The sequence below is a fragment of the Ananas comosus genome, linkage group 16 (genome assembly GCF_001540865.1).
Source record: "Ananas comosus cultivar F153 linkage group 16, ASM154086v1, whole genome shotgun sequence".
Lineage (NCBI taxonomy): Eukaryota > Viridiplantae > Streptophyta > Magnoliopsida > Poales > Bromeliaceae > Ananas > Ananas comosus.
Window position 1 is genome coordinate 340,062 of NC_033636.1, and position 24,066 is coordinate 364,127.

The 24,066-nt window shown below is 40.0% G+C and overlaps 3 protein-coding genes across 4 annotated transcripts in view; 2 read left to right on the plus strand and 1 right to left on the minus strand.

Annotated features, from left to right (window-relative positions):
- LOC109722343 (rust resistance kinase Lr10-like) lies at window positions 10,356-22,493 on the minus strand (the record flags this gene model as incomplete). The annotated part of the gene is given in 5 exon segments (XM_020250372.1): window positions 10,356-11,721; window positions 11,817-11,855; window positions 11,955-11,987; window positions 21,760-21,956; window positions 22,056-22,493. Coding segments are annotated over 5 exon segments (1,740 nt in total), but the record flags the coding sequence as incomplete, so codon positions are not given.
- On the plus strand, window positions 16,292-19,026 carry LOC109722342 (rust resistance kinase Lr10-like). 2 transcript variants are annotated; one of them, XM_020250370.1, is made up of 3 exons: window positions 16,292-17,179; window positions 17,544-17,570; window positions 17,670-19,026. In XM_020250370.1, exons 1-3 carry the CDS (start codon window positions 16,423-16,425, stop codon window positions 18,917-18,919), a joined length of 2,034 nt encoding a protein of 677 aa, XP_020105959.1. In that variant the 5' UTR covers window positions 16,292-16,422; the 3' UTR covers window positions 18,920-19,026. The 2 variants fall into 2 exon arrangements, with proteins under 2 accessions (XP_020105959.1, XP_020105960.1); XM_020250371.1 differs by lacking the exon at window positions 17,544-17,570.
- The window catches only part of LOC109722556 (putative RING-H2 finger protein ATL21A), a 1,844-nt gene continuing 370 nt past the window's right edge, over window positions 22,593-24,066 (plus strand). The window contains exons 1-3 of the mRNA XM_020250649.1: window positions 22,593-23,533; window positions 23,898-23,924; window positions 24,024-24,064. Of these exons, the coding sequence (XP_020106238.1) occupies window positions 22,777-23,533; window positions 23,898-23,924; window positions 24,024-24,064 (825 nt within the window). The 5' untranslated portion in view covers window positions 22,593-22,776. The remainder of the gene's footprint in view (window positions 23,534-23,897; window positions 23,925-24,023; window positions 24,065-24,066) is intronic.

Consider the following 24,066-nt stretch of genomic DNA (forward strand, 5'->3'; position numbering starts at 1 on the left):
ATATATATATAGGTCGATCTACCATCCAAAATGCGCTAGCTGTTGTAATTCTACAACAATCTAATGGCTAACTATTTGTTCTTTTTTCTAGGAGGCCCTAACTGTTTCCATTTTGTATACTTAGTTCATCACGCTTAATGAATGATGAAGCAGGCAACTTGCTATTTATTTCTCAAAAAAAAAAATTTATTTGTTCTTCGCTAGTCGTATCATAGGAATTTCTTCTCTTTTTTTTTTTTTTTTAATTATCTTTTTCTTTCTTTTCTCCTGGCAGTCAGGAGGGCCTTAGAAAGTTCTTCGTCATTAATCGATGGAGTTCGTGGCCAGTGCCAGTCGGTCATCGCATTTACAAATGATTCCGACTTTCTAACCAAAATTTTTTTAGGCTGTAGAAATTTTCCAGATTGTGTGATACGCACCTGCCGAAACCGAGGACTCAAGGCGGTGTTTACCCGGCATGCAGTAAGAGCAATTAATTAGAAGGAAAGTACAAAGAAATTAGCTACTTGTACATATATGTCTAGAAAATTCATTTCATATAAATAGATTTAAACTTTAGCAATTTTTTTTTTAGGGCTTTTTTTTTGCAATCGGTTTTTTGAAAAAATTTTATTTTAAAAATAGTCCCGATAAATTTATAATTGAAAAAATAGTCCTACTTCTGTCACGTAGTCGTCACGTAAGCACCACGCGGAAGGGCTAGGTGGCGGGTCTGGCAAGTTGAATACGGTGAATGGTTCACCGTGTTCAGTTAATTATTCTGTCCCGAAAAAAATAATGTGCAATACGTTTAAGGTTTATATCAAGTGGTGCGAATAACAAAAAAAAAACACAGTGAACCATTCACCATGTTTGAACACGGTGAATGGTTCACCGTGTTGAACTTGCCAAGCAGGTGTCCAACTAGCCCACGTGGTGCTTGTGTGGCGTCTGCGTGGAAGGGGTAGGACTATATATTTTTTACAATTATAAATTTGTCGGGACTATTTTTAAATAAATTTTTTTCAGAAAGCCATTTGTAAAAAAAAGTCTTTTTTATGTTCTTAATCAAAAATTATATATTGGAAATTTCAAAATTTTGTTTTAAGATAAGATAATATATTTTCTTTTCTGTCTCGCTTGCTTGTTTATTTATTTAATTTAACGCGGTGCCGAAGAAAGTTATAATTAAAACCAGTAGCTCAAATTAATACTAGTGGAAGATCCACCAACAACAACTCGGGAGAGTCGGTCGGCCCAAGATCTTTATTAGCGGGATGCCGCGTGTCAACTGAGTTCACGGAGAACTGGCGCCTCTTGGTTGTCGTGCGGGTGGGTGGGTTGTTGGTGGTGGGGGCCAGCGGTGGGTCTCTCATCACTCTCTTCCACTACTTGCTGCTATGCACTCTGCACACATTTTCTAATCCTATTTTATTTTCTATATATATATATATATTATTATTATTATTATTAAAATTTTTATTATTATTATTTTATTAAAAATAAATAAATTTGTAGATTTAAAAATTAGTGGCTATTGCTATTCGTTTCGTTTATTTATTTAAGAAATGAATCTATAATTAAACTTTCAATTTAAGTAAAATTGATTAGTTGGTACTTTTCTGCTAATCAATCAGTTGTGTATATATATATATATTTAGAAAATATTATAAATCTTTTTATTAATATGCATACTGCATAGCATTACTCTCAGTAATTATATACAAAAAAATAATAATAAAGAAGGCAACAGGGGCATCTAAAATATTTTCCCCGCCCTATTTTTGGGACGTTGCCTAACAAATCAAGCTTGTGGTTGTGGTCCATATTAATTTACTTGGGCGGGCAGGCACTGCCATTAATTAGTTAACGCTAGTGTGAATGGCCAGCGCATGGTATTTTTGGTATTGGTATTGGTCTGCATGCCCGGAAATTAAGACCAGCTGGGGCGAGTCATAATTCGTCGTCTTTGAAGTTTGAACAAACAAACAAACAAAACAGGAGTGCCTGCATTTTCTTTGATTTCTTAATGATTTTCTTTGTGCGGTGGGCCCCGCCCCGGCCGACTTATTTGATCGATTCAATCGTGGGTTTTGATTGTGGCTTTTGATTTGTAGCCCCAACTGTTTGAGGCGAAGAAGTCGCTCCCATAAAAGATTTGATAGTTGGTATCTGAGGTCACAGATTCAAAGTCTAATTACTCAAATTATATAGTACATTTGTGCTTGTTTTCTTTTTTCTTACAAAATTGATGTTCAAAAATAATTTTTTGAACTTTGATGATTTTAAAAGATTCTGAGTTTGATTTCTCCGCCAGTTATTCCTTTTTAATATATGACATTTTATATATCCATCTAAACACAAAATCAGATCCGATAAGTGTGAAATATTTAAAGAGCTTATAAATAACAATTTATGTATTTAGAAAATTTATTATTCCAATATCAAATAGTTTTAACATCAATCGTAGACATAAATTCCGTATTTAATTTGTAAGAGGTTAGTGTTTAAAATTTATCTATGCTAGAATGTTGAGGAGATGGACAAATTTCATCCAACTTGGCAAAGTTTATGTTGTAAAGAAACAAATGCATTAAATTAAAATAAACTTACTTGTAGAAGGGTGAAAGTTTAAGAAACTAATGCAAGTGTCGCAATTAAAATGAAGTACGGGAACTTCCCATGTAATTAATGTAGTCACCCGTGAAATTGATCTTCGAAGCATGACAACAAATAGACGTCACGCGTCTCCTTATGTGAACGGTGGAACACCTCAAAATTCAAATCTCCACAAAAAAGAATATGCTTAAAGGCTAATTAATAAACGTACGTAGGAAAACAAATCGTGTTGCCATATATATTGTATAAGGTATATTTTAATATTATTGACGAATTAGTAATATATCATTATCAATATACTTTTAAATACTATATTTTATATATAAAGTACAATTAGATCTCACACTCTAAATTGGGATGAGAACACATCAATAATGTTTGTAATAAAGTATACGTAAGTTTTTCCTTTTCTTTTCTTTCTTTTTTTTTTTTTAAATCCCACCCAACACATAGACTCACGCGCACGGAAACACCCACGGTGGGAAGAGAGAGGGGGGATACATTTTTCTGTTGGAAAAGCACGTGTAAGTTGGGCCAGCCTAGTCACTAGTGGGAAAAAGGTCCAAAGTCCGTGTAAGTTGGGGACCAAAGCATTACTGAAAAAAAGTAAAAGTAAAAAAAGAAAAATAAAAAGAGAACATGATCACGACCGCGAAGCGTTGAATTAATTATTAATGGACTCAAAAAGACCGTGCCAGTCACTTAAGTAAAGGCGTCTTTGAGGGAGTAATTACAATCTTTTTGAACCGGTTGGGAGAGGAGGGAACTTGGGGTTCAAATTTAAATAGAGGTCCAAAACGTCTACGAGGGAGATCGAATTTTATTTATTTTACTTTATTTATTAATAATGCCTTCACTATCCTATATTCCTATGTGGAATAATTTGCGGACCTTGTTTGGTCAAAAATGTACGACCAGGTCAAAACAAAACATATGTGAAATCGCCAAACGCGGTGGAGCACGATCGAATTGCTAATTGAGCACTATGTCACGGACAAAATATTTTTCACTGACTTTTCTTGGACAGTGGTCCCTTTCTCCGAAGGAGCGTTCTATCGGAGGTTTTGGCTTGGATCTTCTAGAAGCTTCTATGCGGATCTCGAGACTGATGGCGCGGGTACCGAAGGGTCAAGAGTTCCTTAGAGTTTCTAAGTGGGTAATAAATGTAAGACTCTTAGAGTTTCTATGCTTATTTATTAGGACTCTTGGGAGACCGTGTGACCTCTCCTTATGGCTTGTAGCTTTGTGCCACTTGGCATCTTATCATTTGCTTTATGGGCGGCAAGTGGCCTATATAAGGTTGTGGCCTCCACCCCCTCATTAGGAAGAATCCTCATTTTGTACTCACTACTTCAAAGTAATAGAAGAGCTTTCTTCATCTCTCTCTTGTTATTAGTCTTAGGGCGAGGAGGTCCTGAATTATCAAGTAGAGAGGAAGTCTAGGGTGAGTAGGTCCTGACTTGGCGAAGTAGAGAGGAAGGCTTGCCCATCTTCGAGCAGAAAAGGGACGCCGCATGGGCTAACGAGCGATTTTGCCTTAGTCCGTGACAGTTGGTATCAGAGCGAGTTGCTATCTGGGCCGGTTCGAGGAGGAACCATGTCGCCATCAGATGCTGTCGTTGTTGACGTTGAGCCTTCGTTGCAGGCCAAGCGGGAAAGGTGCAAGGAATCGCAGGCACTCGCGTAGGAGTCCCTCATCCTTGAAGTACCATGCGGTGTGGCAGAAAGATGTTATGACGAGAATGGAGGCACTACCTGATCGGACCGAGGGCGATCGAGGTGAACCATCAAAGGCGAGTGAGGCCAACAGTGGAGGAGAGCACCACGATCCAGGGGACGAAAAGGGAGTTCTGCTGCTTAGCAGGGTGCGCGTGCGTGTCGCGGAGGACATGCACACTCCAGGCGTTCGACGGCTCGGCGGAGCGCGTGTGCGTGTCGCGGAGAACATGCACACTCGGAGGCGTTCTGCAGCGTGGCGGAGTTCGCTTGTGTGTCGCGGAGGACATACACACCCGGCGTGTTCTGCAGGTTGGCGGAGTGCGCGTGCGTGTCGCGGAGGACATGCACACTCGGAGGCGTTCTGCAGGTTGGCGGAGTGCGTGTGTGTGTCGCGGAGGACATGCACACTCGGAGGCGTTCTGCAGCATTGGCGGAGTGCGCGTGTGTGTCGCGGAGAACATGCACACTCGGAGGCGTTCTGCAGCGTGGCGGAGTGCGCGTGTGTGTCGCGGAGGACATACACACCCGGCGTGTTCTGCAGCTTGGCGGAGTGCGCGTGCGTGTCGCGGAGGACATGCACACCCAGAGCAGTTATAAGGTTGGCTACTGGACTCGAGGAACTTTGGTTAAGTCAGGGCGAAGTAGGCGTGTAGGCCGAGTAGCTTTGATGGCGAGGACCAAGTTTTGGTGGAGTGTCAGTGCAATCTTGTAATCCGATGGATGATGGATTCTGGTTCTGCAAAGGAGTTAGTGTGGTACGAGCAAGGCGCCAAGGCTGAAGAGCTCTAACTCAGGGTGGGACAGAATATATGTGTGTGAGGCGTTTCGTCGCGGAGGACGATGGGCTTTACAGAACCGTTGTTGAGTGGACGAACTCGAAGGCAGGTCAGTGTGGCATGAGATGTCAAGGCTGTGGGTGGCTCTGGTCTGGGATGAGTGGTTTTGCTGACAACGAAGTTGAAGGATGTGTTGGATCATCGACGAGGGCGTCGATGGTTCAAGTAGGGGAGGATGTCACGGGTCGATCGTTGGGGCTCGACCGTGACGCTCTTGGGGGCCACATTTGGTAGTCATTGAGTTGACGAAGCTATGGAGTTGCGGAGTTGAAGCGTTCCGTCAGGTTGGAGCGCTGTCAAGTCTACGGAGGCAATTCTCTAGCAATAGCCCATGCCTTGGCAAGGATTTTGGTACCGCATGCGGGGTTTCAAAACGTACCCCTCGGTGGGCACCTTTGTACCCTCGGGGTGCCAAAGGGCTGGATGTCTTGCATGGTATATAGGAGGAGGGGTGGACACTGCGTAGAGTGGCCCCGACTCCCCCGCGACTCATAGGACATGGGTCGTCCCTTGGACTGTCACGGACTAAGGCAAAATCACTCGTTAGCCCGTGCAGCGCCCCCTTCCTGCTCGAAGATGGGCAAGCCTTCCTCTCTACTTTGCTAAGTCATGACCTACTCGCCCTAGACTTCATTTCTACTTGATAAGTCAGGACCTCCTCGCCCTAAGACTAATAACAAGAGAGAGATGAAGAAAAGCTCTTTTATTACTTTGAAGTAGTGAGTACAAAATGAGGATTCTTCCTAATGAGGGGGTGGAGGTCACAACCTTATATAGGCCACTCGCCGCCCATAAAACAAATGATAAGATGCCAAGTGGCACAAAGCTACAAGCCAAAAGGGGAGGTTACACGGTCTCCCAGGGGTCCTAATAAATAAGCATAGAAACTCTAAGAGTCTTACATTTATTACCCACCTAGAAACTCTAAGGGACTTTTGACCCTTCGGTACCCGCACCATCAGTATTGAGATCCGTGTAGAAGCTTCTAGAAGATCCAAGCCAAAACCTCCGACAAAACGCTCCTTCGGAGAAAGGGACCACTGTCCAAGAGAAGTCAGCGGAAAATATTTTGTCCGTGACAACTAGCTACCATCCCTATTCCGTGCTCTTTTTAATATATAATAGGGAAAACTTTAAAAACTCTCCATGTGATTTCGTATTTTTTGACTTTAGTATCCTGTGGTTTAAAGTGTATCAAGTTAGCTAGTATCCTGTGATTTTGCACTTTCTCATTTTAGTATTCTGTGATTTAAAGTGTATCAAGTTAATACTCTGTGGTTTCATTTTTATATCAAATTAGTACCATGTGGTTTTATTTTTCTCTTTTTATTATCCATTTCGGGGTATTTTTTTCGTTAAATCAGTGACGAAGTTAAAACTAAAGGGTACTAAAATGAAAATTCGATAAACCTAGGTAGGATATCTGAAATATTTGGTATATAATTTAACGAAATATTAAGCCACAGGGTACTAAAGTGAGAAAGTGCGAAACCACAGGGTACTAACATGATACACTTTAAGCCATAGGGTATTAAAGTGAGAAAGTGCGAAACCACATGGTACTAACATGATACACTTTAAATTACAGAATACTAAAGTGAGAAATGCGAAATTACAGGGGCATTTGAATTTTTTCCTATATAATAATTTCATTTCGTTTAAACCAATGTCGTTGACCCAAAAGGCGTGTAAAATTAGATTTGAGTGCTGGCTACATGATGGACACTCTTCTCTAGGGGTGTCAAATGGGCCCGCGGCCCGCGGCTTGCCCGGCCCGGCACGAGAGTGGGCCGGGCCAGGCACGGCACGAGTACTGTAGCATGCCATGCCGACCCGGCCCCGCCAGTTAAATCGGGCCGTGCTGGGCCTTGCTCCTGCGGCCCGATGGCCCGGCACGGCTCGGCACGACATAGGCCTAGGCCGTGCCGGGCCTAGAGAGTACCCAGGCCCGGCCCGGCACCGGCGTCGCCGGCCCGGCCTCGTTGTCGGCAGGCGGCCTCCGAAGCGGCTCAGTTCCAGGGACCTAGGCCAGTTGGGTTAACCCAATAATCCCAAGGACCTGCACCACCTCACTACCCTAAAAATACTTGGGCGGCGATGTGCGGCCTGTTTGCTTTTGGGTGATGCCCGGGATGCAGGTCAAGTGGCTTTGTGGAGGGTTGGTGCTTGCGAGTAATAATGCCTTTCCACAGGTAAAATATATTTGAGCTGTTGGGGTGTGTATTGGTGTGGTTTGTGTGTGGTGTGGTCTGAAGTATAATAGTGTTGAAATTTTTAAAATTAATTGTAAAATTTTACATATTTTTTATAACTATCATTTTAATAATATAATTTTTTTGTCACTGCATGTATATTTATTCTTTTAAAATTAATATTTTTTTATTTTTATTTTTACAAAATATTTAAATATTGTTTAAATAAAAGTTAATAAAAGTGACGAAAAACAAGGTGTGGCCTGAAGGACCGGCCCGGTGCCTCCGGACACAGGGCGGCCTGTCTGCCAGGTCCCGGGACGCAAGCGGGTCGTGCTCGGGCGGTTGTTAGCCAAAGAAACTTTGGCCTCGGACTGCCACACGCTTCGATGTATTGTGGGGCCGCGGCCCTGCCGGCGGCCGTGCGCGCCCAGTTTTCGGGCGCGGCAAACAAATAGTGGCCGGTCGCTTGGTCCGGCACGGCCCACATTACATCCCTACTCTTCTCTCCCTCTTCTCTCTCTATCTCTCTCTCAATCCACACAAATTAATTTTGTATAACTTTCTGTAAAAAAATATTAAAAAAAAAAATATCTTTAAAAAATAAGGAACAGATTTCTCTCTCGTAAAATTCTAACACGCTTATATGCACCAACTCCTACATGTAAGTATTACATTTACGTGCACACAATCCTATTAGGCATTCGCGCTTATAACTTTTTAACTCATTTATCTTTTTTTTTTGCCATTAAATTAAAAGTCAATGAGAGTGGTTATTAATAGGGCCAGACTCTTTCTTTCTTTCTCTCTCTCTATATATATATATAGTTCAATTGGAGTGCAAATATAAATTCTATTTATTCAAATTTGATTTTCCAAAATAAATAACTACATTTGAGCTGCAATGATGAATTCTANTTTACTGATATATTATTTTTTAAAAAATTAATATTTTTATTTTTATTTTTAAAAATATTTAAATATTTTTAAATAAAATTAATAAAATAAAAAAAAAGGTTGCCTGAAGCCCGGCCCGGCTCGGCATGGCCTGTGCAGTCCGGGCCGGGGGGCCGTCCTGGGCCGGGTCCCAAAAACTTTGGCCCGGCACGGCACGGCCCTATTTTGGGGCCGGGCCATGCCGGGCGGCCCGCGGCCCTTTTCGGCCCGAAAAATATTACATCCCTACTCTTCTCTCCCTCTTCTCTCTCTATCTCTCTCCTTCTCTATTTCTCTCTGTATCTCTCTCTCTCTATATATATATAGTTCAATTGGAGTGCAAATATAAATTCTATTTATTCAAATTTGATTTTCCAAAATAAATAACTACATTTGAGCTGCAATGATGAATTCTATTTAAAAAAAAAAAATCTGTTGATAATTCGAACCGAATTTCTAAAAAAAAAAAAAAAAACTGTTGATGAATGTTGATGAATTCTGAAAAAAATATAATACAAATTAGGAACACAACAAGATAGAAAATAATAATACAAATATAAAAGGTAATAGCACATGATGAAATAAAGAGAAAATGAATTTAAACTGTAGAAAGGAAATGAAAAGGAGGTAATATTACTTGCTTCAAAACTAACCCCCCAAAAATAAAATTATAAAGATGGGAAGAGTTTAGGAAGCACAAGAAAGAAAAAAATAATTGACAAACCCTAGCTAAAGATCACAAGAGCGATCTCGCATTGAAAAATAAAAACTACATAATAAATAACAAGGCCATTACTTAAGACTTTTAAACTAACTAACAGAAGCCAAAGACAATAAAATATTAAATAAAGATCAAAGAAGTGAAAGAAAGGACAAAAGAAGGGATGGAGAAATAGAGAAAAGAAAAAAATTAAAAATTATTAATAAAATGTACTTAACAACTAGAAGAAAAAAAAAANATTTCAACCTCAACTCAAATTTTGGCTCAACTTTCCTAGTTCGATGTCCTATGCTTTGTTACAAAATTATATCTGCAACTTATAGCGTCTGTACTGCAAGAAGAACGGAGATTAAGTAGAAAAGAGAACTTGCTATTATTACTAAACTTTAGTTCTTATGTTCTTACTCTATCTGTAAGAAGAATGGTAAAATTCTGAAATGGACCCGTCAACTATAATTTATTATTAGATTTACATTTTTTTTTTTTTTGTAATTGAGTTTTTATAATTAGTTAAGTCAAAAATTTGTTAAATTGAATAGACTGTTGGCTGTTACTAGTGAATAATAATTTTAGACGCCAAGGAAGCCTAAGCTGCTTCCACCTTGTAAGTTTAGTTCATGTCTCTTATTGAATGAAGCAGGTAGCGCGCTACATTTTTCTCAGAAAAAAAAAAAAAAAATTTAGAGCTTAGAAAAGAAAAGTTCTTTATTTTTTTTTATTTTATTTTTATTTTTGAAGGGCATTAATTGGACGATTGCTCCCTGGATAACAACCAACCAACTATTTTAAACGGTGATTGTTCAAATGTTCGGGAAATTATCAGTATCTCAAAAATTTTCTAGCATTTTCTGACGATCATTACCAATTCAACAACAATCTTACTTCTATACTCATGCAATACGTTTCTGTGTGAAAATGGGTTGTGCTTATGGACGAAAATAAGTGCATGTGTGCGAGAAAATATTTTTCGGCTCTGTTTGCTGGGCGCGCCAAAAAGAAAAATAAAAAGAAGAAGAAGAAGAAGAAATATATGCTTTTTCCCTACAAATCTTATTACTTGTTTTGTCTTTTTTTTTTTTTCACTGAAAACTGAAAAGGGTTAACAAATTCTAAAATTCTGGGATGAGGAATTTTAGATATTGCAATCCGTTTTTAATCGTAGGCTTTGCATCTCTCAATCACAGTAGACTTTTATCCTTCATGCAATTCCTCATCTCAGATGAACTAGAAATATTAGGATAAAAGTTCAGCTCCTATTTTCAGGTTGTATGTTGATATATTTATCAGCTTCTATTAATTCAAAGATGCCCGACGGTCTCTATACCCTGTAGCAAAGAAGGCAAAGCAAAGAAATCAGAAACAGTGGCTATTCAGCAATCAGAAATGGAGGCTAGTATCTCTTGCACATAGAGAGGGTTACACAGAACACATTACGCATCAGCAAACATATTACTCCTGCTGGTTCCTAAATGAATAAGATGATATATCCATACTAAACATGAGATAGCATTAATTATGTTGTGCAACGCTGACAGTACATAAGTTAATTCGGATTCCAGTATAGGCTGGATCTTCTTTCATCTGGGACTTAAAATGGATTCTGAAGAAGGCCGCTCGAACGAATTTGAAGCTCCAAGTTCGCTTGCCTGGTCATCGACATGTCCCCAGCGATCAGGAGATGCCAAGAAAGGCTTCCTCGGCATCTCCAGATGTTCCGCGCTCCCTTCTAGCATCTCCACGACTCTGCTCATCGACGGCCGATCAACGGGTTTCATCTGTATGCACCACAGAGCCACTATAACCAGCCTCTTGAACGTATCCTTCTCATCCTCCGCGACATCCTCCCCTAGTCCCAGGTCTCCCAGAGTAAGCTGATCGTATATCCACGACGGAAAGTAGATTTGGCTCGAACTATTTGCATGCTGGTCTAGAATGTTCTTCCTCCTCCCAGCCATCTCCATCAACAACATTCCGTAGCTATAAACATCAGATTTATACGAAATATTTCCAACCCTCCTGTAAAACAATTCCGGTGCTATGTATCCGATGGTCCCTCTCACGGCAGTGAGAGACACGATACTCTCTTCTATAGGATAGAATTTTGCGAGTCCAAAGTCCGAAACTTTTGGGACGAGGTTCTCGTCAAGGAGAATATTGTGGGGCTTGATGTCGAAATGAAGAATCTTCATACTGCAGCCTCGATGAAGGTACTCGATTCCCCGAGCGATTCCTAGTGCTATCTCATGCAACTTCTTCCAGCCTAATCTGTCGTTATCTCCAATCTGAGAGGAAAGAAATTTGTCCAAGGACCCATTGGGCATGAATTCATAGATGAGAGCTCTTTTAGATCCTTCGGCGCAAAAGCCAGTGAGCTGCACCACGTGCATATGATGAATTCGACCAATCGTTGCAACCTCGTTGACGAAGTCCTGCCCGTTGCCCTTGCACTTACCTAACATCTTTACTGCAACAGGAGTGTCATTCGGAAGCTTACCTTTGTAAACAGAACCAAAACCTCCTTGTCCGAGTTTCTCCTTGAAACGGTTTGTCATCCTAAAAAGTTCCCAGTAGGAATATCTTTTGGGCATGTGATTCTTATATTCACTCAAGAACTCCTCGATCTTGTGATCCATCGCAAGGTGCCTACTTCTTAGCTTATAGATCAGGAACGCTGAGAAGCATAACACGCCAAGTATTGTTCTCCCAAGTAAAAAATAGCCTAGGCATGACAAAAACAATGCATAGCACATCAAAAATCCACAGAGCAGAAAGACATTTGCATTGCAGAAAGCGATTTGGTTGCGGCTGCCTTACCCACGGGTGTGACGGAAGCTTGTAGCAGTGTAAACAGTTCTATCAGAAAGAAGACCAGAGGAAACATGGGATCAATAAAGAGAGGTCATAAATAGTACATGGAAAGGCTAAAATTTTATAAGAAATATTAAATTTTACCTCTTGCAATAGCTGACAGCAAATTCCGGAAACCTGCAAATCATACATAGTTATAAGAACTCATATTAAGCCTTTGGACAGAAGAATCACTTTTTGAGAGGTCAATTAATCCTGGGAGAAAATTCTCCAGGGTTGGATGGTTTTCCTATTAAGAAATTATCAAGTGTAATTACAAATATGAAACAAGAAGCCAGGGTTCAAAAAAAGAAAAAAAAAGAAAAAAGAGAACCAAATCTCTCAAGCAGCGTCAATTGACATTGAAAAAATTGACCAGAGACCTGCTTAACATCTACAAGTATGTGCTCCTCATTTAACTCCTGTCATAGCGAGCATCAAGAAGTATATATAGCCTGTAATCATGAAGCACTTTCTCCCTCGCATTAAGAAAAGATGAGAAAGCATGTTGTTTTAGATTTAACTGTCTTTGGAGTAATATTTCTTGTTAGTTGAGACAGTTATAGTTAGTTTGTATGGGTCCGAGTCTTAGCCTCGTGTACGAGGATAAAAATTAAGTGGAAGAGGCGAAGAGCCATTAATTACTCGCATAACAAAACTAAGGGAGCCTTTTATTAATTAAGCCTCTACCATGTAGGGTTACACCACATATGAGTCACATACATTAGGTAAAAATGTATGCAAATAATCTAAACTTTTGGTTGTTTGAAAATAATTGTACCTAATTTTTAAAAATTTTAATTTTACTATTTAATTTTTTTTTATTTGATTGAGAAATACGAAGTCAACTACCAGAAGGGGCTGTAATCTCTACAATATATCCCTCATCCAAGGATTGTAGGGGTTTTACCAATCCTTTTTTCATTTTTAATTAAAACAAGTGATAAAATAAGTAGAGAAATAGAGATTTTTAGATAAGAGGAGTTATAGGATTACAATCCAAAATGAGTTGTAGACCTAACACTCCGCTATTTTGTTATAGTTGTTTATTAGTTCTATAAAATAGGACGTGCGCGCACACAAACTTAATTACAAACACACACTTACAAATGCACACTGCGAGCACGCCCCCGCGCGCGCGCGCGCGCGAGAGAGAGAGAGAGAGAGAGAGAGAGAGAGAGAGAGCAAAGAGCAATGAAAGAACATAGAATATGCGCGCGCGCGCACGAGAGAGAGAGAGAGCAAAGAGCAATGAAAGAACATAGAATATATGAGTACGGTGACTTGATACTAACTACTCAATTGCCATGAAATCTTTGAATGTTCTTTGATACAATTTCTACCTATAAAACACAACACAAACAAAAACACACACACACACACACACACACACACACACACACACACAGAGGAGAGATCCTAAAGCATGTAGAAGAACACAAAAAGAGTAAAAACCATCAATTAAATTGATACTAACTACCTAATTGCCACGAAACCTTTGAATGTTCTTTGATACATCCTAAAGCATGGCTCTTTCTACTACTTTTTGCAGTTGCAAGAGATTGGACCCCCTAAAATCAGGGTAGTTATCAAGAAGTAAGAAATTCTGAGGGCATTCAATTACTCACAGCGACTTGAATGAAATGGCGGAGAATATGAAGATGTTGATAAGATGAAACCCTCTGGACTCCAGTTGAGGGTTATGCCATCCTCTAACAGACCTCTTATCGTGGAGTAACTTAGATTCTGGGATTCATAATCGCCGGTGAAATCTATGTAAGTATCATCTGCAACATAGCAGCCCTTGTGGAGATCACCAACTGATAGTGAGCCCAGTAGAACATATGAGTATGACGCATCCTTGTTGCTGGCGTTCCTGCAAGAAACTGTAGCTATGTACAGAGAATCATTTACAAGAACTGAACAATTCAAGAAGAAAACACTAGTGTGAAAATCTTGATAATAAAGTTGCACATTTGTGCCGTCAATGGTTCTATTCACCAAGTATGAATCGCTAGAGAAGTAGGGAGGTACATCAACGCTAGAGAAGTAGTGAGGTACGTAAGAACAATTATCTCCAAATATATCAGGATCAACTATTCTGATTGAATAGTCATCATAAATAATACTCTCTACAAAATACTTCTTTGAAAACAATTCTATAGTGGTCTGATTCTTTTCACAGAACAGTTGAAACGGTGAATCTCCACAAAATTCAAGATCATTTTGCAAGCAGAACGGATAAGAGATATTTGGGATATTTCCACAGTCGCTTGCACAGCTGTATCGAGGAACCAAGGTACAGCCCGCAAGAAGAAGGTATACTATTTTAACGACTGACAGGGAGAACTCCATGGTCAGAGAGCTCAGAGCACTCTGTTTCTGGTGAAGTTTTGCATCTTCTATAAATAGAGAACAAAAGAGCAAAGTCGAATTGGCATCCCGGAAATTTCTCTTTTGAAAGTCGCGGCAACTCCAATTGGTTGATTATTGCAGTCAAGGTAATCACCTATAGACTTTGAAAAGTCAAGAAATGACATTTCAACAAAAGGAAATAGAAGTCAAGGGTGATTGGCACATTGAGGAAAAGTACATGATCTTGGTGCCCATACATTTTACTTAATTCTCACTTCACGGACCTTTGTTATCTCCTCCCCCATCTTCAACAGCTCAACTGGAGAACAGAGATGGGCTACTTGGAGAAATCCTTAGCCTTTGTGATCATCTTTCTGGTTCTTCGAGCCAAGAAAGCCTACTGCAGTGACTGCTCAGTTTCCCCGTGTTCACCACAAGGTCCTAGTATAAGGTTCCCCTTTTGGAAAGTGGGTCAACCTCAGCATTGTGGCTACCCCGGATTCAAGCTATCATGCAAGGGAAACCAAACTGTTCTACTTCTTCCGTCTTTCGGTGAAGTTTTTGTAACACACATATATTATGAGCGAAACGAGCTCACCATTGATGTCGGCCCCAACAATTGCACATATGACTTCTTCTTGCGCTTCAACTCCTCGGCAACTCCTTTCTCCTACTACCCGTATTTTCATCCTGAAAATCCTCAGTACACATACATGAATTGTTCTAGCAATAAAACCTCTGATGACCTTTTTCCAGTTCCTTGTATGAGTAGCACCAGCAGCAAATCAGGATTTTATGTTTACATAGTACCTTCAGCCGTGCAACTGACTATGTTGCCGGGGTATTGCGAGCCAATAGGAAATATATCAGCCCCTTATTTTTTAACTCCCAACTCCGCGGATTATTCACCATCATACTTTTATCCTTATTACAACTTCACCAATTCGATTCTGAGTCTTGCTTGGAGTTTGCCAGGATGTGAAATTTGCTTTAACTGTGGATTCAAGAGCAACATAAGTAATGAGACTTACTGTTTTGATCCACCCTATGAAGAAGGCTCCTTTTATCCTGACAACACAGGCAGCAACTCAGGCACATAAATTGCTCTTTCAGTAATTAATTTTCCTTTCTATCTGGATAAATTGATTTTGGCTTTGAATTTGCTGTTTGTAGTTCATTGAATAGTTTATATATGATGTGAATTAATTCCTTGTTGGAAGCAAAATCTGGCCAGCAGCTGTTCTAGTTCTCTTACAAATAACTACTTAATTAACTGGAGTCGTACGATGCAGTTATTGTTCTTCATGATGTTAAGTAGGTTGCAATGACAAAATTGAGCACCAACAGCTTGATGTGTTTACTATTCTTTTGTTGCTTCACAGTCTAACTATGCTCCCTCAGATTATACCTTGATAGAAACCTCCATTAAAAAATAATTTTGAGAGAAGCTAGCCCTTTCCTTCATGATTCACGATTGCTCGAAGCTAATCTCTCTTACTGTATTCTTTTTCAGGAAACAACACAAAGCATTTGATAATAGGTGAAGTCCCTTAAATTACATTGTGTTTAATTAGCTTCGAACTTGATTATTATCTTGGATTCTTGAGTATCTTGCTAACTATTCTCCGGCGTACTACAGGTGTTTGCACTGGCTCCCTCTTCCTGGTAGCAGTAACAGCTGCGATAATTAGTGCCTACTATTTGAGAAGGCGTGGTAGGAAGAAAGGAACGGAGAATCAGACCAGCGTTGAGAGGTTCTTAGAAGAATACAAGTCCCTTCGACCCGCCAGGTATTCCTACGCTGACATCAAGAAGATCACCGATCATTTTAAGTCCAAGCTGGGCGAAGGTGGATTCGGCAGCGTCTTCAAAGGCACGCTGCCGAGCGGGCTGCCGGTCGCCGTGAAGGTTCTGAAGAAGAACGCCGGAGGAGGCGACGGAGGAGAGTTTGTGAACGAAGTCGGCACGATCGGCAGAATCCACCACGTAAATATTGTTCGCCTTCTGGGCTTCTGCGCCGACGGATTGCGAAGAGCTCTGATCTATGAGTTCATGCCGAACGAGTCNACCTTTCAACAAAAGGAAATAGAAGTCAAGGGTGATTGGCACATTGAGGAAAAGTACATGATCTTGGTGCCCATACATTTTACTTAATTCTCACTTCACGGACCTTTGTTATCTCCTCCCCCATCTTCAACAGCTCAACTGGAGAACAGAGATGGGCTACTTCGAGAAATCCTTAGCCTTTGTGATCATCTTTCTGGTTCTTCGAGCCAAGAAAGCCTACTGCAGTGACTGCTCAGTTTCCCCGTGTTCGCTGCAAGGTCCTAGGATAAGCTTCCCCTTTTGGAAAGTGGGTCAACCTCAGCATTGTGGCTACCCCGGATTCAAGCTATCATGCAAGGGAAACCAAACTGTTCTACAACTTGCGTCTTTCGGTGAAGTTTTTGTAACATCCATATATTATGAGCAAAATGAGCTCACCATTGATGTCGGCCCCAACAATTGCACATATGACTTCTTCTTGCGCTTCAACTCCTCAGCAACCCCTTTCTCCTACTACCCATACTTTCCTCCTGAAACTACTCAGTACACGTACACAAATTGTTCTAGCAATATAACCTCTGATGACCTTTATCCAGTTCCTTGTATGAGTAGCACCAGCAGCAAATCAGGATTTTATGTTTACGTAGTACCTTCAGCCATGCAACTGACTATGTTGCCGGGGTATTGCCAGCCAATAGGAAATATATCAGTTCCTTATCTTTTAACTCCCAACTCCGCGGATTATTCATCATCATTTGATCCTGATTACCCTTTCACCGATTCGGCTCTCAATCTTGCTTGGAGTTTGCCAGGATGTGAAAGTTGCTTTAACTGTGGATTCAAGAGCAACGCAAGTAATGAGACTTACTGTTTAGATCCACCCTATGAAGAAGGCTCCTTTTATCCAGACAACACAGGTGGCAACTCAGGTACATAAATTGCTATTTCAGTAATTAATTTTCCTTTCTATCTGGATAAATTGATTTTGGCTTTGAATTTGCTGTTTGTAGTTGATTGAATAGTTTACATATGATGTGAATTAATTTACTTAATTAATCGGAGTCTTACGATGCAGTTATTGTTCTTCATGATGTAAAGTAGGTTGCATGACAAAATTGAGAACCAACAGCTTGATGTGTTTACTATTCTTTTGTTGCTTTACAGTCTAACTATGCTCCCTCAGATTATACCTTGATAGAAACCTCCGTTAAAAAAAATACTTTTGAGAGAAGCCCTTTTCTTCATGATTCATGATTGATCGAAGCTAATTTCTTTTACTATATTATTTTTCAGGAAACAACACAAAGCATTTGATAATAGGTGAAGTCCCTTGAATCACATTGTGTTTAATTAGCTTCGAACTTGATTATTATCTTGGATTCTTGAGTATCTTGCTAACTATTCTCCGGCGTACTACAGGTATTTGCATCGGCTCCCTTTTCCTGGTAGCAGTAACAGCTGCGATAATCAGTGCCTACTATTTGAGAAGGCGTGGTAGGAAGAAAGGAATGGAGAATCAGAATCAGACCAGCGTTGAGAGGTTCTTAGAAGAATACAAGTCCCTTCGACCCACCAGGTATTCCTACGCCGATATCAAGAAGATCACCGATCATTTTAAGTCCAAGCTGGGCGAAGGTGGATTCGGCAGCGTCTTCAAAGGCACGCTGCCGAGCGGGCTGCCGGTCGCCGTGAAGGTTCTGAAGAAGAACGCCGGAGGAGGCGACGGAGGAGAGTTTGTGAACGAAGTCGGCACGATCGGCAGAATCCACCACGTAAATATTGTTCGCCTTCTGGGCTTCTGCGCCGACGGATTGCGAAGAGCTCTGATCTATGAGTTCATGCCGAACGAGTCTTTAGAGAAGTTCATTTCCTCGTCGTCGCGTTCTGGGGAGGGGGGCCCGGGCCCGAACGCCGCGCTGAGTTGGTCGAAGCTGCTGGACATTGCGGTCGGCATTGCCAGGGGAATGGAGTATCTTCATCAGGGATGCAACCAGAGAATCCTCCATTTCGACATCAAGCCCCACAACATACTGCTGGACCACAACTTCAGCCCCAAGATCTCTGATTTCGGGCTGGCCAAGCTATGCTCCAAGGAGCGGAGCATGGTGTCGATCAGCGCCGCGAGAGGAACCGTCGGCTACATTGCGCCGGAGGTGCTATCGAGGAACTTCGGAAATGTTTCCTACAAGTCCGACGTCTACAGCTTCGGAATGCTGCTGCTGGAGATGGCCGGCGGGAGGGATATTATTATTAATAAAAGCAACGGGATGACGACGATGACGGAGGCCCCCCTCCTGGAGTCTTCGATTTATAATAATAATAACAGCAGCTGTTTATGTGGGACTCTCACTGCTGGAGACGAGGAGGACGAGGCAACACTGATAGCGAGGAAGCTGACGATAGTGGGTTTATGGTGCGTACAGTGGCATCCGGTGGATCGGCCTTGCATGAAGGTCGTGGTTCAGATGCTGGAAGGGAGCGTACAGAGTCTCCAGATGCCCCCTGATCCATTTGCCTCCCTTGGGTCGGCCCCGCAGACTGAACTCGCAGGTCCACCTGCCATCGCGTCTCAGGGCCCCAACTTGCAAGTAATAACTGAAGAAGGAGAAGTAATAACGGAAGAAGGAGAAGAAGGCGGAGTCGGAGGAGATGCGGGAACAAATTATTAACCCGAAACACTAGGTTCTCATAGCTTTGCAGAAATTCCCTTTGAAATAAATCGTCACTTTCTTTCTTATTATGGTGTCCATCCGCCTTAGTTCTTTCCCCTGCCCTTTTTGCCTTCTTTTGNATGATCAAAGGGTATATCTAACGGTAGAAAACTCAATAGTACCAAAGGCTTGGTACTATCAATAGTATAGTAGCCGGACTCTACATATATATATATATATATATAGTGTGTCTACTATACTTTCGAAAGTACCGGGACCTCCGTGCTTGTAAGTTGTTTCGATGATAGGACATCCGATTCAACGATCAGCTCCATTAGGTAAAATCTACCCTATTGGAACTATCAAGAAACCAAATTTTATAATTTTTTGACATCATTTACTAAGCTAAGCGATCAAAATGTCCCAAAAATGACTATTTTAATGGCCGATGCGACACATTTTTAAGTTCAACGATGTAGAAGTATCCAAATTACATGAAATTTAATAGAAAATTCTACTTAACGTCAATAGCAAGATCAATGCTTTCGATTTCAAATTTGAGTCCTTTATCATTATTTTTTATGAGATTTTTATTTTCAGCCATTCATTTTGAGACTACTTGTTCAATAGGCAAACGAAGTCAAAAAATTATGAAATTTGGTTTCAAAATAGTTCCAATAGCGTAGATTATATCTAACGAAACCGATCGCAGAATCAGACGCCCCATCATCGAAAACAACTTACAAGTACGGAGGCCCCCGTACTTTCGAAAGCATAGAAGCCTATATATATATATATATATATATATATATATATAATTGAGCTCCTATGCTTTTTAAAAATATCAAGTTATTGGTGCTTATAGATTTAAGCCATTGGATTAAGAGATATGCGATTAGGATGATGTGGGCCCCCTAGGGTTGAGTGGGTGGTTGGTTNCATATATATATATATATATATATATATATATGATTGAGCTAGAATATTTTTAGAAGCACCAACTCCTTAGTGCTTCTAGGTTTCTAACCCTTGAATCTACTCCTTGATTACTAATAGTTTTTAGATCAAACACTATTCCACCTACCACCATCATCTCAACCCTACATCTCTCCATCCAATGACTAAAAACTCAAAAGCACCGCTTACTTGGTGCTTTTGGATGTATTCTAGCTCAACTCTCTCTCTCTCTCTCTCTCTCTCTCTCTCTCTATATATATATATATAGTAGGTCATGTGTGCTATTAGGAGCACGGAGGCCAACGTGCTCCTAAGCTGTTTTCGATGATGGAGCTTCCAAATCGACGATCGGCTCCGTTAGACTTAATCTAGCGTATTTGAACTATCTAGAAAATAATTTTTTGTGATTTTTCGGTATCATTTTTATAGCGATCGAAAGGGTTCAAAATCAACAATTTTTAATGATTGATGTATACTATTTGCAAGTTTAACGGTGTAGAAGTATCCAAATCAAATAAAATTTTGATAGAAAATTTTTTATACTATTTATAGCAAGATCAATATGTTTGATCGAAAATTTTAATGCTATATCACCACTTTTTGTGAGATTTTTATTTTCAGCCGTTGATTTTGAACCCTTTCGATCGTTAGGTAAATGATATCGAAAAGTCACAAAATTTATTTTCTAGATACTTCAAATATGTTAGATCAAATCTAACAGAGCCGATCGTCGATTCGGAAGCTCCATCATCGAAAACTGCTTAGGAGCACGGAGTCCTCCGTACTCCTAATAGCACACAAGACTTACTATATATATATATATATATATATATATTATATATTTGAGCTAGATACTCTCAAAATGAGGTGGTTGCTTTTTGGTTTTAGCCATCGATTGGAGAGATGATGGTGGTAGTTTGGTGCGTAGGCGGGGGTGGTCGGTGGCGTAGTTTTTGATCCATATATATATATATATATGTATATGTATATGTATATATATATATATACATGTATATATATATATATACATATACATATACATATATATATATATATACATATATATATCAGTGGGTTGGTATGCTTATGGAGCACGGAGCCCTCCGTGCTTCCAAGTTGTTTTCGATGTTTGGACTTTCGAATCAACGATCGGCTCCGTTAGAGTTGATCTAGAGTATTTGAAGTACCTAGAAAATAAACTTTATGATTTTTCGATATCATTTGCCTAGTGATCGAAGGGGCTCAAAATCAATAATTTTATTTTTCTCTTTTTATTATCCATTTCGGGGTATTTTTTTCGTTAAATCAGTGATGAAGTTAAAACTAAAGGGTACTAAAATGAAAATTTGATAAACCTAGGTAGAATATCTGAAATATTTGGTATATAATTTAACGAAATATTAAGCCACAAGGTACTAAAGTGATAAAGTGCGAAACCACAGGGTACTAACATGATACACTTTAAGCCATAGGGTATTAAAGTGAGAAAGTGCGAAACCAATGGTACTAACATGATACACTTTAAATTACAAAATACTAAAGTGAGAAATGCGAAATTACAAAGGTATTTGAATTTTTTCCTATATAATAATTTCATTTCGTTTAAACCAATGTCGTTGACCCAAAAGGCGTGTAAAATTAGATTTGAGTGCTGGCTACATCAAAAAGAGTAAAAACCATCAATTAAATTGATACTAACTACCTAATTGCCACGAAACCTTTGAATGTTCTTTGATACATCCTAAAGCATGGCTCTTTCTACTACTTTTTGCAGTTGCAAGAGATTGGACCCCCTAAAATCAGGGTAGTTATCAAGAAGTAAGAAATTCTGAGGGCATTCAATTACTCACAGCGACTTGAATGAAATGGCGGAGAATATGAAGATGTTGATAAGATGAAACCCTCTGGACTCCAGTTGAGGGTTATGCCATCCTCTAACAGACCTCTTATCGTGGAGTAACTTAGATTCTGGGGTTCATAATCGCCGGTGAAATCTATGTAAGTATCATCTGCAACATAGCAGCCCTTGTGGAGATCACCAACTGATAGTGAGCCCAGTAGAACATATGAGTATGACGCATCCTTGTTGCTGGTGTTCCTGCAAGAAGCTGTAGCTTTGTACAGAGAATTATTCACAAGAACTGAACAATTCAAGAAGACCACACTGATGAAAGAATTTAGATAAAATGGTGTATACCCCCACAATGAATTGGTAGAGAAGTAGTGAGGTATGTAAGAACAATTGTCTCCAAATATACCAGGATCAACTATTCTGATTGAATAGTCATCATAAATAATACTCTCTACAAAATACTTCTTTGAAAACAATTCTATAGTGGTCTGATTCTTTTCACAGAACAGTTGAAACGGTGAATCTCCACAAAATTCAAGATCATTTTGCAAGCAGAACGGATAAGAGATATTTGGGATATTTCCACAGTCGCTTGCACAGCTGTATCCAGGAACCAAGGTAAAGCCCGCAAGAAGAAGGTATACTATTTTAACGACTGACAGGGAGAACTCCATGGTCAGAAAGCTCAGAGCACGCTGTTTCTGGTGTAAGTTCTGTATCTTCTATAAATAGAGACTGAAAGAACCAAGTCGAATTGGCATCCCAGAAATTTCTCTTTTGAAAGTTCGGGCAAATCCAATTGATTAACTATTGCAGTCAAGGTAATCAATTATAAACTTTGAAAAGTCAAGAAATGACCTTCCAACAAAAGGGTGACTGCAATCAATTATAAACTTTTGAAAAGTCAAAGAAATGACCTTTCAACAAAAGGAAATAGAAGTCAAGGGTGATTGGCACATTGAGGAAAAGTACATGATCTTGGTGCCCATACATTTTACTTAATTCTCACTTCACGGACCTTTGTTATCTCCTCCCCCATCTTCAACAGCTCAACTGGAGAACAGAGATGGGCTACTTCGAGAAATCCTTAGCCTTTGTGATCATCTTTCTGGTTCTTCGAGCCAAGAAAGCCTACTGCAGTGACTGCTCAGTTTCCCCGTGTTCGCTGCAAGGTCCTAGGATAAGCTTCCCCTTTTGGAAAGTGGGTCAACCTCAGCATTGTGGCTACCCCGGATTCAAGCTATCATGCAAGGGAAACCAAACTGTTCTACAACTTGCGTCTTTCGGTGAAGTTTTTGTAACATCCATATATTATGAGCAAAATGAGCTCACCATTGATGTCGGCCCCAACAATTGCACATATGACTTCTTCTTGCGCTTCAACTCCTCAGCAACCCCTTTCTCCTACTACCCATACTTTCCTCCTGAAACTACTCAGTACACGTACACAAATTGTTCTAGCAATATAACCTCTGATGACCTTTATCCAGTTCCTTGTATGAGTAGCACCAGCAGCAAATCAGGATTTTATGTTTACGTAGTACCTTCAGCCATGCAACTGACTATGTTGCCGGGGTATTGCCAGCCAATAGGAAATATATCAGTTCCTTATCTTTTAACTCCCAACTCCGCGGATTATTCATCATCATTTGATCCTGATTACCCTTTCACCGATTCGGCTCTCAATCTTGCTTGGAGTTTGCCAGGATGTGAAAGTTGCTTTAACTGTGGATTCAAGAGCAACGCAAGTAATGAGACTTACTGTTTAGATCCACCCTATGAAGAAGGCTCCTTTTATCCAGACAACACAGGTGGCAACTCAGGTACATAAATTGCTATTTCAGTAATTAATTTTCCTTTCTATCTGGATAAATTGATTTTGGCTTTGAATTTGCTGTTTGTAGTTGATTGAATAGTTTACATATGATGTGAATTAATTTACTTAATTAATCGGAGTCTTACGATGCAGTTATTGTTCTTCATGATGTAAAGTAGGTTGCATGACAAAATTGAGAACCAACAGCTTGATGTGTTTACTATTCTTTTGTTGCTTTACAGTCTAACTATGCTCCCTCAGATTATACCTTGATAGAAACCTCCGTTAAAAAAAATACTTTTGAGAGAAGCCCTTTTCTTCATGATTCATGATTGATCGAAGCTAATTTCTTTTACTATATTATTTTTCAGGAAACAACACAAAGCATTTGATAATAGGTGAAGTCCCTTGAATCACATTGTGTTTAATTAGCTTCGAACTTGATTATTATCTTGGATTCTTGAGTATCTTGCTAACTATTCTCCGGCGTACTACAGGTATTTGCATCGGCTCCCTTTTCCTGGTAGCAGTAACAGCTGC

Excerpts from the sequence above, each read along its gene's own strand:
- LOC109722342 (XM_020250370.1), top strand. The coding sequence starts at position 16,423 with ATGGGCTACTTCGAGAAATCCTTAGCCTTTGTGATCATCTTTCTGGTT. Across the intron at positions 17,180-17,543 it reads CAACACAGGTGGCAACTCAG|GAAACAACACAAAGCATTTG; the intron begins GTACATAAATTG and ends ATTATTTTTCAG. Across the intron at positions 17,571-17,669 it reads CACAAAGCATTTGATAATAG|GTATTTGCATCGGCTCCCTT; the intron begins GTGAAGTCCCTT and ends GGCGTACTACAG.